We start from the raw sequence: 14994 nt of genomic DNA on the forward strand, positions 1-14994 counted from the left end.
ACACTGTTCTCTAGCCTGCTAAGCAAAATTTAGTGCAACTGAAGTACTATCTTCTGAACCTTATTCCCATGAAATCCGTCTGATTGAATCCTAACAGTCTCTCAGTTAAATTAGGAAAACATGACATTTCTAATTCTTTATTGCCATAGTGATTTCCAGTGTCACGTGAAAGGAGTTCATGCTTGTTTTATTCAAACTCTTAAAAAAGAATGTTTGACAAATGAAAGCCTTTGGGTTTTTACATTTCAGCTCACATATTTGTATAGTAGGAATTATTCAGTCTTTCAATCATGATGCCGCAATGTTAAATTATAGTATCGCACTACTAGAAGTGCTTTCTTGTTTTTTCAGTTCTTGTATTTAACCATTTATTTAACTTTTCATATACGAATGCTTTTTTAATGCAACAGAGTAAGCTCTTTGAGAATTATAATTAAATTCACATCTTCCTCTAGCTCAGAAGCAAATTAAGTTGATAGTGCAGTTCCTTAAGTTGCTGTTACCGTAGTATAAAAGGTAAACTGGTACACATGGGGTTGCCGTGAGTCGGAGTGGACCAGATGGCAGCTGGTTACTACAGTAGGAAGGACTTGCTCTTTGAACTCTAACACATATTCAAATAACAGCGTTGCTCTTAACTGCATGACCTCTAGCAAGTTACATGGCTTTGAATAAAGTCTTAAGACTCTTAATAACATGTCTGATTTCTTATGGAGCTGACGGCGCTGTCTACCCTGACTGGGTGATGAGGCTGGTGTGTGTTAACAGGATCTGGTGGGTGGTGCCGGACAGCTGCTTCTATTATAAATCTCCACTAGATAAATGCTGTTAATTAAAATTGGTACATATAACCCTTAGTTAGCAAAAATATTCAAACATCAGTCTGATATACTTGTCATTATAAATTCTCACTAAACTAATATATGAAATTAGTTTCTAGAAAATCTAGGAGGTCTCTGACAAGTGTCATACTACACAAGGATGCCCAAATCCTCAGCCCAGTATTCAATTTCCTCCTTATTCACACTCTTCTCGCAGCTCCCTTCAGATACAGGGGTGGGGAGGTGAGGAGGACAGACTACAGACTAGCTGGTCCCTGACCCGCTACGTTTCCAGCACACCTGTTTCCCTTCAGCAATCCAGAATTCCAGGCAAACTCTGCTCCTCTGAGCAGAGGGGACAGGTGCGCAGCTTGTGGGCCAAATGCAGTTTGAAAATGTGTTTTGTTTGGCCTCCCAGTATTTTAAAATTGGGAGATTTCACATAAAAATTTTTGTTTTCCAGCTTTTCTTGAAGCCTGGGCAACAACCAGCTGAAACTGAGTGGCAGCTGCCCCCCTTTACAGGAGCGATCTCTCCAGCTCTGGACACGGCCTCACTTTACCCAGTTGCTCTTCACTCATTTCCATTATTCCACGAACTGCCTGTGAATGTACAGTGTGAATGGCTCCTTCTGGGGTTGTGCAATGCAGCCCGCCTTGCCTGGAGGCATCTGAGTGTGTGACCCCTGGGCTAAACAGTTCTTCAAAGCCTACTTCCAAGTTCAGCACCAACCCTTGTTACGAGCCTCAGTTGTAACTATAAAACTTTGGCCTGTGTCTTTACTCAACACGTATTTGCTTTTCTTTTAAATCTCTGCATATTTATAGCCATTATGTCAGTCTCAGGAAAATAGGGGCTTCGTCTTACATGTCCTTGATAAGCAGAGATTTCTTTCTTTCTTTGAGTTTGACTCAATCAAAAGTTGGCCTTGGTTTTACAAAAAGCATATACTCACTGGGGATGTGTGTAAATAGGATGCAAGGTGAAAATAAGCTTGCTGGATTCATTTTGACTCTGCCTCTCCCCTGATGTCTCTGAGACACTAAAGCTAGTTGCCAACAAGATGCCACACATTATTACCTTCATGAAAGCTGGGTTTCCCTATCACCTCCATTCTTTCCTCCATCAAAATTCTCTCTCTTTTTTTTTTTTTTTTCCTGTCTTTCTGCCATGGGTTAATTTCAGTCAGCTGTCACATTGAAAAGAATCTAATTCCTTCCCCCACATGGTTCCAGAAATGTGTCTAGAAATAAAGGGCAAATGCCCATGAAATTTGGGCAACTTCACTCCCTGTTTCCAAAGCAGTAACCATGGGTGCCCCCCAAAACTGCTGAGGCTGGGTAGACTTAATCTTAATCATCATGTTGATTTCAACTTGGGGTGAACCCCTGTGTACCAGAATTGAACTGTGCTACATAGCGATTTCAATGGCTCAGATTTTTCAGCAGTAGGTTGCCAGGTCTTTCTTCCAAGGTGCCTCTGAGTAGATTTGAACCATCAACCTTTTGGCTAGCAGCTGAGCACGTTAACTTTTTACACCACCCAGAAACTCCTAGGAGGCCTCACTTCTACTGAAATCAAGACAGAGGACCAGGCCCAAGGGACAGCCAATGACCCAGTGCTCCTTCTGACATTCTCTTTGCCTCAGTCCCTCCTGTGCACTGGAGATGCATTTCCTTTATGAATTTTGTGACCAAACATCTCTGGTTCTTTTCAGTTGTCTCAAGGGTTTCCCACAACCTCACATGCCTACAAGAGTCAAGGGCAGCCATACTCAGCTCTAGCCAAATGTGGGAATACAGGCTCAGTGTCGCCACATATGATTTTTCAAAAGAATCCAAGAATTCATTTTTTTTTAATGTAAAAAATTTGACAGTGCTGGGTAGGCCAAAGTAAACACTTGTGTAAGCTTCATTTGGCCCATGAGCCTGTAGTTTACAATTTCTCACTGGTCAAAGAGAGATGTACCATGCCTCGCCTCAACACAATCATTCTAGGGAGAATTTTCCCGATAAATGTAATTAAATAATGCAGCTCTACCAGAACTTACTATCTGAAGTAGCCATTTTTCAAAAGCTGGAGTTCCACCACAACAAGTAAGTCTAGGTTACTTGTTTAGGCTCCTCCTTCCAACTTGATGTCCAGCCATTGGTGTCAAAGCCCGTCTCCTTCACCTCTGCGCAGCCTGACTTATGCCAGGCAGAGAAGCAGAGAGTACTTGTTTAATTGATGTAAATTCTGCCATTGCTTGAAGCAGTTTGGAAACTCATTTTAAAGCTGCTTTGGGGGATTAATGCCACTGGTGACAATCACTGTCATTATTTTATTCTCATCTTACCTTTTGCTGAAAATATTATCCCTCAACATCTGCTGTTATAACAAAATGTCACAATACTGGGCTCCAAATATCTTTGGATTATTTCCTATTTTTTTGTTTGCCTAATGTACTACAAAGTAGACCATTAGCAAACCCTCATTGTCAGGAAAGCTTGCCATGGACAAAGAAGGCAGTTCTAAAAAAAAAAAAGAAAAAAAGAGTTGCAAAGCATTATGAGCGTTGAAAAGCATCTTAAAAGAGGACGTCATTACTCAGGCCCCAGTGTTGGAGAGGTGGAATGAAGATTTCATAAGATTGGATGCATTTATTATTAATATTCCTTGGCAGTGTTGTGCAAGCTTAAATGTTTTACTCATTTCATTTCATTTATTTATTTAACACACATATTTTGGATTTACTCTGTGCCAGAAACTGTTCTAAGCACTCTATATATGTGAACTTATTTAATTTGCTAAATAACCTTCCAAGATAGATAATATTATGATCCTGGTAGATACATATTCTCTTCTATAAAGATCAGGAAACTGAAGAACAAAAAATTAAGAGACTTGCCCAATATTACACTGGTAGGAAGGAGCCCTGGTGGTGCAATGGTTAAACACTCGGCTGCCAACCAAAAGGTCAGTGTTTCAAACCCTCCAGCCACTCTGCGGAAGAAAAGACGTGGCCATCTGCTCCCATAAATATTACAGCCTACGAAACCCTATAGGGAAGCTCTACTCTGTCCTGTAAGGTTGCTATGAGTCGGAATCAGTTCAATTGCACACAACAACAGAGAGTGGTAGGGCCAGGATTTGAACCTCAGCAAGTCTGGTTCCAGAATCTGTGCTCTTGACTACTGCCTCAGTTAGCTATTGCTGCATAACAAGCAACCCACAAACTTGGTAGCTTGCAACATCAACCACTTACTATTTTTTTCTGAGTCATTCAGTCAGCTGGGCAATCTGTGGAACTGGACCCATCTCAGCTGATCTTGGCTGGACTTATTCATCTACTTGTGTTCAGCTAGGGGCTGGCTGGTCTAGGAAAGCCTTGGCTAGGGTAACTCAACCCTCCTCCACATACTCTTTTATCCTCCAAGGCTCTAGCAGGGCATCAGAGAAAAAGGAGAAATTCGCAAGGTTTTTTTCAAGCCTCTGCTTGGGTCAAGTTTGCTACTCTCATTTGCCCAAAGAAAATCACATGGTCAGGTCCAGAGTGAGTGTGGAAGGGCACTTCCAAGGACATGGAGATAGGAAGGCATAAAAATCCGGCCCTCAAATGAAGTTATCCTTCCACAATCATGGTGCAACACCATGCTGTTTTTACCCTGCTTTCTAGCCAGTTTCAAATTTGATATTTCAGACTCCAAATGCGTTGTGAAATGCTACAAAATATTGCCTTGTTGGTTTAGGAAGGCAATAAAAGAATAATAAAGAAAGTGGAAAATGAAAGGCTGTCTGTGATTTCAGGCTGATCCTGGGGAAACACCATCAGAGGCTCCAAGTGAAGCAAGGACAACTCCAGCAGAAAACGGAGTGAATCACACGGCATCGCTGGCACCCAAGCCCCCCTCCCAGGCTCTGCACAGCCAGGCAGCTCCAGGTAAGCAATATGAAAAGAGAGCTGTACAACCTGACTATGAGTGTCCAGTTTATTCCTGCCACTGAAGGAGACAGCACGATTTGGTTGGCTAAAGCATCAAGGGAGCAAAGGTGCACGGACTTAGGGGTACTCCCTAAATGTGGAATGAATGAATGAGTGAATGAGTGAATGCTAAGAGAAACTCATAAGTGTTTGTCTGGTTCTGGTGATAACTCATGAAGCCACACAAAAATTCTTTATTTCATGATGGATTGTGATCCATCCCTGGCAGGGCTTGTGAAGAATTGTTCAAGCGATTTGTAAACGTCAGTGCTTTAGAAGCACTTTCTTAGCCCTATCTCCCTACTTTAGGTTAAGTCCCTGCCAGGAATTCCTTTTCCTCTCTAACTAACTCTTCAGTAACGTTGAGCCTCTACAAGGTGCCGTCCTTCACGTGGATTATCTCATTTTGCCCTCATGTTGTTTTTGTTAGTTGCCCTTGGGTGGGTTCCAACTCACAGTGACTTTATGTGGAATAGAATGACTGGTTGCCTGGTTCTGTGCCATCTTCGTGATCACTGGTATGTTTGAGTCCATTGCTGTGGCTGGCATGTCAGTCTATTTCACTGAGGATTGTCCTTGTTTCCATTGGCCCTCTACTTTCCAAAACACGATGTATTTTTCCAGCAATCATTCTTTCCTGTAAGCAAAGTAAGCAAGCTAAAGTCTCACCTTCCTCTCTTCGGAGAAGCAGTCAGCATTTGATCTTAAAAAGACTACTTGCAAAAAATCACAGAGGGGGCACAGTTATGGAGGCTTCCTAGACGTATCCAAACAACTCGCGGGATTGGTTTACTGAGCCAAAAGGCTTGAGACCATAGTCACGGAGGTCAAAGTAGTCACTTGGCATAACATAGTTCACAAAGATAATGTTCTGCTTCCTAGTTTGGTGAGTAGAATCTGGGGTCTTAAAAGCTTGCAAGCAGCCATCTAAGATACAACTATTGGTCTCTATTCATATGGAGCAAAAGAGAAGGAAGGAAGTCAAAGGCTCAAAGAAGAAACTGGTCCACACAACTAGTAGGCTACACAAACCACAGCCTCTTCTGACCTGAGACAAGAAGAACTAGATGGTGCCTGGCTACCACTACTGACTGTTCTGACCAGGGACACAATAGAAGGTCCCAGATAGAATGGGAGAAACATGTAGAACAAAACTCAGATTTCTGAACAAGGCCAGACCTACTGGGCCAATAGAGACTAGAGGAACCCCCAAGACTATGGCCAGAAGATACCCTTTGAACTTGGAATGAAACTATTTCTGTAGGTCACCTTTAAGCCAAATAATAGATTGGCTTATAAAATAAACAATACCACCCATGAGTAATGTGCTCCCTTAAACAATGAACTATATGAGACCAAACAATCAACATTTACCCAAAAGCAAAGGTGAGAAAGCAAGGAGGGGAAGGGAGGGTATATTAATGGAAACAGAACAAACAGAATGGAAATAATGAGAATAGTGACACATTGTAAAAACTGCAACCAATGGCGTGGAATAATTTGCATAAAAATTGTTAAAGGGGAACCTAACTTGCTGAGTAAACTTTTGCCTAAAACACCATAATTTTTTTTAAAGAGTACTTGCTATTCCTGATTTTGCCAGAAGGTGGCAATAGCATTGCCTAGATGGAACTTGTTAAACCAGCGAGGAGTTTTGATTCAAAGGCTAAAGATGTGCTTTCTTCTCCCTATAGAGCATACAATTTCACATTTAATTTGGTGTGCCTCAGAGATGCAAAAATGGAGATCTTTTCTAGAATATTTTTTTAGACTATTTCTCCCCCACAATTTGTAATTTATCCATAAAGAGACTTCAACTCAAGGGTCAAACATTGCTGTTTTACAGAAGGGATAAAATTTAAAAAGAAGTTAAAGAAGGCTATTTATTTTGTCTCTTTATTGCAGGTTCTGTAAAGGCACCTGCAAAAACAGAAGATCTTATTCAGAGTGTCCTAACAGGTAAGTACCACCCTCCCGCCATGGAATTATGCAGCTGAATATTGTGCAGTATAAGCATTTAGAGGAGAGGAGATTTCTGTTCATCTCTGAAAAATAGCCCCAGTATTATTTCTTCCCTAAAAAAGCTACAGATATACAGTCGTTGTTTAGGCTGAGTAACATGATGTAATGACAGAGAAGTAGCCTTACTTGTTAGACAGGACCCTGCTAGGATAAAAACATAATTTCACAAGATACCTATTTTAGAATCAAAGAATAGTTTCATACTGGAACGGTGACCCACTGTTGAGGAACACGTTTTCCCAAAGTGCTGACAATACGCTGTATTTTACATATTCAGAATATGATCCATTTGTGATGAGTTTGAGAGCTGTGATTCAGTTTGGAAATATTTTATATTTGGTTAGTTACATAACTAGTAGGACTGAAATTGGAACAAACTTTCTTTAATACAATTAGCGGTATGTATTGGAATCTTAAAAAACATTTAAAGTACTTGACCCAATACACAACAAAATGAATGCGCATATTTACCAAAAGCAGCATTATTTATTTTTATTTTTATTTTATTGTAGTACTTTAAGTGTAAAGTTTACAATTCAAGTTAGTCTCTCATACAAAAATTTATACATACATTGGTACGTGACCCTAATTGCTCTCCCTATACTATGACAGCACACTCCTCCTTTCCACCCCTGATTTCCCATGTCCATTCAACCAGCTCCTGACCCTCTCTGCCTTCTCATCTCACCTCCAGACAGGAGCTGCCCATTTAGTCTCATGGACTCTCTGTTTTGTTCCCTGTCAGCACGGTCATTGGTGGTAGCCAGGCACAATCTAGTTCTTCTGGTCTCAGGCTGATGGAGTCTCTGGTTTATGTGGCCCTTTATGTCTCTTGGGCTAATACTTTCCTTGTGACTTTGGTGTTCTTCATTCTCCTTTGTTCCACATGGGTTGGGACCAATTGGTTCATCTTAGATGGCCGCTTGCTAGCTTTTAAGACCCCAGACGCCACTCACCAAAGTAGGATGCAGAACATTTTCTTAATAAATGTTGTTATGCCAATTGACCTAGATGTCCCCTGAAAGCATGACACCCAGACCCCTGCCCCTGCTACTCTGTCCCTCAAAGTGTTTGGTTGTATTCAGGAAACTTCTTAGCTTTGGTTTAGTCCAGTTGAAAAGCAGCACTATTGATAAGAACCAAAAACTGTTAGCAGTATGTCCATCAAGAGCAGGGGAAATAAATAAACTATGATATAGTCCCACAATAGAATAGTAAACAGCTGTAGGAGTAAATAAACCGCAATCACACACAACAACGTGGATAAAACCCACAGACATAATGCTGAAGAAAGGAAGGCAGACATGAAAGAATATGAAGTTCAAAAACAGGCAAAACTAATTCATGCCTTTAGAAACCCAGGTTTGGGTTATACTTGGTGGGGGGCAGGAACCAAAAGGAGGGTTTCTGGGGTGCTAGTAATATTTCAGTTTTGGTCTGGATGATGGCTATTGAAGCATATCCATTTTGTGAAAATTTATAGGACTGAACATTTATGATTTGTATGCTTTATGCATGTGTATATATTTCACCAAAAGTCTAACCAAAATATGCATAGAAAAAATACTTGAGGAACATATTTAAAGAAAAAAAACATGCTTTTAAAGATTGAGTTCCCTGGGAAACACAGTTCAGCGTTAAAGAATAAAAAAGACAGAAGTTTACATAGAACGTGATTCAAATGTTATTTAAAAGCACGCAAACACATAGACAAAAGACAGTGGATGCATCCCAGTAGATTAGCAGTGGTTATTTCTGAGTGGTTTGCTCATGAGTGACATTTTATCTTTACATAAATGGACATTAATTTAATACCTAAGAGTATATTCTAAGAATAGCCTTTCAGATACAGATTTTTAATCATAGGTTGGAACATTATGTACCCTGTTGATAAACTACCCATAGTTTATGTGCTACAAACCATTTTTAAAGAAGTGGGATTGAATGTATCACCAAAAATGCAGCAGTTCCAATAATAAATTCTTAATACAATAAGCTATTATGCAACCATAATGAGTCAGTCTGGGCCTGAGGGTAACCATTAAATAAAATGTAACTGATTCTCTCCCCAGCCTCCTCCTTCTCAAAAGGAATCAAATGTCAGGAGAATAGACACAGTAAAAAAAAATTTTTAAAAAGAAGCATATTTCAATTGCTTAAAGACTTTAGTTAGCATTTAGGAACATAAATTATTTTTCAGATTTTAGTGTTTATCCACTAAATATCTCATCTTCTATTCAGGTCTGTTGTTATTCATGGCATATATTATTTCTGAATCTCCTGATAGTTGTAAATATTTCTGGTAACATTTTTAGTTCTTAGAAAATGGAAATTCAAATCAAAGGATGGAAACATGTGAACTATGACTTAATCTAGGTTCAAATAAATGATAATTCGTCGACGCTAAGACACCATCAGTTGTAAGGCACCCCGCTGTTTATATACTGCTAAGACAGAAAACACTGACAAATGCTGACAGCCCACTGACTGTAAGAGATGCAGCCAGGTTTCAGAAACGTTACCATATCAAAAAGTGCATATTTGAGAATTGATGAAATACGTCAATAAAATGCAAAAAGTGTTAGTGCAACCAATGTCACAAAACAATATATGTATTGTTTAATGAGAAACTAATTTGTTCTGTAAACCTTCATCTAAAGCACAATTAAAAAAAGAGAAAAAAAAAGAAAAAATGAGCAGGATATAAGAACACAGAATATATTCCTTGTCATTTCACTTCTGATATTATATTTATGTGTCATCCAAATGCATCTTAAAAATAAAAAGAGAGAGAAAAAAAAATTTTCTTAGCATTGGATAAAATACTATGTAGTTGCCACTAACCCTTATGGTGACTTTATGCAAATTAGATTGAGAGATGTTCCCCCAAGATATTTTACTGCTATATACTGGAACACTGCTGTGATAAATATACAAATCTACAATGTCTGCCCGTGGATGGTGCTCCTTTGTGGTGGTGCCTCAGAACCTGTATAATCACTTGTCAAGCCTCTAGAGGCATAGCACCAGAACCTGTGTTAAATAGTTTCCATGAATTCTTCACTTCATCATCATAACAACCCTATAAAGTAGTGGAAGTATTATTACCCTTAAAGTGGCTGCCTTCAGTGCCACGTCCAGATCCCTTTTACCGCCCGGTACACCATCTCCTGGCTGTAGTGTGTTAGCTGCTAACAGCTCACAACTTTCCCCTTCTCTGGAGAGTTGCCCTCAGACAAATGGAAGCCCTCTCATCCAGGAACTCCTGCCTCCCCCACTGACTGTCCCAACCCTACAGGGCCAACCTTCTTGCCTCAAGGTGAGACCAACTCTGTTATAGTTCATACCCCAGGGCTCCCCAAGGGATCAGGCTGAGCTGTCAGCTTCCATTACTCTCCTTCTCCTGAGAATCCCTCCCAGTAAATCACATGCAAACCAATCCCCATATTGCACTCTGCTTCTAGGTAATCAAAACTGAAAAAATAAAAATAAATCACAAGTAAGAAAATTGGGGCTTTGAGAAGTTCAGTAACTTGGTCACAAAGTTAGCATGTGGAAGGGCCAGACTGGAACTCAGATATGTTTGACATCAAAGCCGTGTTCTTAAGCACCAGTTGACCCTCCTTCTCAGACAAATGCTCACGGTGGGTTGCTGCCCCTCCCCACATCTGTCTTTTCAGTCCTTCCATGTCTATAAGCTCTTCTAATCATTTGTTGCAGAAGTGGAAGTGCAGACCATTGAAGAGCTAAAGCAACAGAAATCGTTTGTGAAACTTCAAAAGAAACACTACAAAGAAATGAAAGACCTGGTTAAGAGACACCACAAGAAGACCACTGACCTTATCAAAGAACACACTACAAAATATAATGAAATTCAGAATGACTACTTGCGAAGGAGGGCAGCCTTGGAAAAGACTGCCAAAAAGGATAGTAAGAAAAAGTAAGTGGAATGAGTGTTTTTCGCTTGTTTGATAAGGTGAAGAAAGAGAGTCATTTACATGGTTTTTGATATTTTGGATGACATATTTAAAGCTATACCTCCATGAAACCCTCTGAGGCAGTTCTGCTCCGTCCTACAGGATTGCTATGGGTCGCAATCGACTGGATGGCAATGGGTTTTTTAGTATACCACCACAAGAAGGAAAGCCGTCTGTGATGGTTAATGTTATGGGTCAACTTGGCTAGGCCATGAGTCTCAGTATAATGTAATTATCCTCCATTTTGTGATCTGACGTAAGGGGAGTATTCTTGAGGGTATGGCCTGCATCCAGTACGTATGGATGTTCTGGCAAAACTCAGTCACTCTCAATCCGGCATCTGACTCATCATCCTCTGACTTCCATGACATGAACCAGCAGCCTGCCACCTGGCCTCTAGATTTTTGGACTCACCAGCTCCCACAACCCCAGGAGTCAGCAGCCTTTTCCCCTGATCTGCTGATTTGGGGATTTTGCAACCCCTTCAACCACGTGAGTCAGGAGAAGCCTCCAGCCTGATGCCTGACTCACGGATTTGCGACTTGCCAGCCTCCGCAACTACATGAGCCATTTCCTTGAAATAAATCTCTTTATCTCCCTATGTATATTTATGGAGCCCTAGTAGTGCAGTGGTTAAGCATTTAGCTGCTAACCAACGGGCTGACAATTTTAATCCACCAGCTGCTCTTTGGAAACCCTATGAGGCAGTTCTACTCTGTGCTGTAGGGTTGCTATGAGTCGAAATGGACTCCATGGTAATGGGTTTGGGTTTGTTTTTGTTTGTTTCGTTAAATATATATATATATATATACTTCACTAGTTTTGCTCCTCTAGAGAACCCAGCCTAAGACACCATCCAGCTCCCTTCATTTCTACAGCTCTTGAGTCACTTCCATTCAGTTTTGCTTGTGGACTGAATTTCTTTATCTAATCAAATTCTGGGACTAATTATACAGTAAATCTCTACTCTTGAGTTCCAGCTCATGGCCCCAATACCAACTGACTGACTTCCCATATTATAGCTGCCAACTTGGCCAGGATAAATTTTTGCCACGTACCTAGAACCTAGTAGTAGAAGCACCTTGTCTTGTAAAAAAGAGAAGTCTCAGCTATCTTGGCTTCTCCTTCTGAAACCCGCGAAGATCTTCACAGGTGACTAGACTCCTGTGTTTGGGCCTAGGGGTCTCTCTATAGCCTCATGTACACAGACCTTGATGGTGAGAATCTTTAGTATCCATACACTATGAGGCCTATGAAATTACCTTGCCCAGATAAATTTGCTCATTTACTTTCCCAAATTTTATGAGATTACTCTTCTAAGTGTGGATTTCTGCAATTTCTTCAAAAACCTTTCCTTGACTTATGATATGAACTTGTTGTGGACAATAAATGGTATATTGCAGCATGAAGTTCCCTAACCAACAGTGTTAAATTGAATTTTTCTTTTTCGTTTAATGATAAGGAAATGGAAGTAAAATAGTTACTTTTAATTGTATTGCTGTTCCTTTAGAGCACAACTAATTTTTGCCTTCTTCAGGGTCTATTTTGCTAACCATCAAAAATATTTTTAATTTTTTTAGTTATTTAGTGAGCACCAGTGGAGCCCTGGTGGCACAGTGGTTAAGAGCTTGGCTGTTAACCAAAAAAATCGGCATTTCAAATCCACCAGCCACTCCTTGGAAACTCTGTGGGGGCAGTTCTAGTCTGTCTTATAGAGTCGCTATGAGTCAGAATTGACTCGATGGCAATGAGTTTGGTTTTTGTTTGTTTGTTTGTTTGTTTAAGATAGCATGGCATGAGGCATTGTCCCAAAAACTTTACAAACATCAACTCACATCATTTTTAAAATAAAATGTCATGTGTAGTATTAAAAAGTGTATAATGTAGAAAATTTATAATTTTTAAAAGTATCCTTTAGTGTGTTGTAGTACTCTAATGAACTATTATACTATCACAGAAGTGAGAAAGACCTTTTAAGTGGCTTTAAATCATCACTCTGCTTATGTTTCTATAACTATGATATACAAATCACTCATCACAAGTTATTCAGATTTTTTATCTTGGCTAGCAAACCGACAGAATATGTTCACAGTCAATCCAGTGATCTTCACTGCTGTAGAAAATCATGTGAAAAGTGGATTGTGCAATTATTCAAAGCTTTGTGGAAACATCATCATCCTGTTTGTCATTAAAGAGTCCCAAGGGCTTGACTTGCAATAATTGGCACTAAGAGATAGTTTAATTCTCTAACTACAAATATTATAAATCACCCTGAAACTGTAAGCATAGAAGCTACCAGTCCAATGAGCTAAGAGTCAGACAGGCTGTATTCCATCCTTTCTTTCACTTCCCTTTCCAAATAATCTTTTCTTGATGCCTGGTTATAGAGAAGTAAAGATGTATTTTTCGGATCCGTATTGTGGCATGTGATTTAACATGTGCTTAACTAAAAAACACAATCAAAATACAGCATCTGAGTTCTAAGAAGCAACAAAATCATCGTTTATTAGAGTTGGAGCAACCGTAGAGGTCAACTAGATGAACTTTGTCACTTCTTCAAGGAGAAAATTGAAGGCTATAGGGGTTAACATTCATCAAGAGTGAAACAGCCAACTCAGGCAAAGCTTGGCCTGAAATTCTCTCAAGTTTCTGTCTTAGTGATATTTATGGAGTCATTCACTCATTTACTTATTTATTTATAAGCCATATTCTGCAAATTTCCAAGACAGTATTGAAGTAACTTATCATAGAATTTACCAGTTGCCAATTCTGACTTGGACAGCAATTTTATTTTTTTACAATCAGAGAAGACATGTATGTAGAAAGCCTACTAAAATAGTAAAAAATAAACAACACTCACATAGACAGAGTGGATACCAGTCATCGAGACCTGTGCCATCCAATATGGGAGCCACTAGTCACATGTTGTTATTAAATCTTCAAAATGTGGCTAACTGGAATTGAGATTTGCTGTAAGTGCAAAATACACACCAGATCTCGAAGACTTCTTTAAAAAAAAGCATGAAAAATATCTCATATTTTAATATTGACTTCTATGGATTTTATATAAATTACACATGAAATGTTAATATTTTGGATACATTAGGTTAAATAAAGTGTATCATAAAACTTTTCCCTTTTTAAAGTTGGCTACTAAAAATTTTAAATTACATATGTGGCTCATGTTATATTTATCTTGGATGTCACTAACCATTTAATATCACTTCTGTCCTGAACACTGAATTTAGCTATTAGCTTCTGAGAAAAGGGAATATGGGCTACATCATTTCTCTTATCTGATTAAAGGAAATTTGATTGCTCTTCTAAGAGAGGCAAACATTTTCCTGGTATTAAATCACAAAGGAATTTATCTCTTATATAAGCAGCATTAGGCAACAGAGAGGTAACACCTTCAATTCTGTTTTTACAGAACATGCACAAACATTCTTCATTTCGTTATTTTTTCATTCTGTCCCTCAAAAATGAAAATATCCCTAAACTGCTGGTATTCAGAGATAAAGCAGGAGAAGCTTGTCTTCAGGAGAATGTCTGTGCATCCCTTCTCTCTTGATACACTATAAAAATAATAAATAAACCATTGCCATCAAGTCAATTTCAACGCTAAACCATCCCATATGTATTAGAGTACAACTGTGCTCTGTAGGGTTTTCAAGGGCTGATTTTTTGGAAGTAGATCACCAGGACTTTCTACTGAGGTACCTCAGGGTGGACTCAAACCTCTAACCTTTTGTCTAGCAGCCCAGCAAGGTAACCGTTTGCACCACCCAGGGCGCAAATAGATACACACACACACACACAAATCCCAATGCCATCGAGTCGATTCCAACTCAAAGTGACCCTATAGATACACAGTAGAATCCTAAAACCACCTGAGTAATGAATGGATGACATCATGGCCGTTGCATTTTTTTCCTACTCAAACATCCGTCCTCTCAGCTGGGCTTTCCGCAGAAGGTGAAGAGCAGGTCAGTCAAAGATACTCTCTGGCCAGACACTGGCATGCAACAATTCGGTGTTGTTCTCAGGGGTGCAGGCTCTGGCCTGCCACCTCTCCCTTAGCTGTCTGTCTTCAGGCGAGTCTCACTGCTTCGCCTCCATGCTGTGTCCTTGGGCATTTGTCACACTGAGTCCCCATTTCCTCAAAGGTAACTGCAGATGGCAGTACCTACTTTTTGGGTTGTCGTAAAAC

General features: G+C 39.7%; 1 protein-coding gene across 2 annotated transcripts in view; it reads left to right on the plus strand.

The window, feature by feature from the left end:
• Nucleotides 1–14994, plus strand: part of PLCB1 (phospholipase C beta 1) — an 819608-nt gene that overhangs the window by 675556 nt on the left and 129058 nt on the right. For both annotated transcript variants that reach the window (XM_004383055.3, XM_004383054.3), the window contains exons 24-26: nt 4611–4743; nt 6691–6744; nt 10528–10747. In XM_004383055.3, coding sequence (XP_004383112.1) covers nt 4611–4743; nt 6691–6744; nt 10528–10747 — 407 coding nt within the window. The remainder of the gene's footprint in view (nt 1–4610; nt 4744–6690; nt 6745–10527; nt 10748–14994) is intronic.

The sequence above is a fragment of the Trichechus manatus genome, unplaced genomic scaffold (genome assembly GCF_000243295.1).
Source record: "Trichechus manatus latirostris isolate Lorelei unplaced genomic scaffold, TriManLat1.0 scaffold00104, whole genome shotgun sequence".
NCBI classification, from domain to species: Eukaryota; Metazoa; Chordata; class Mammalia; order Sirenia; family Trichechidae; genus Trichechus; species Trichechus manatus.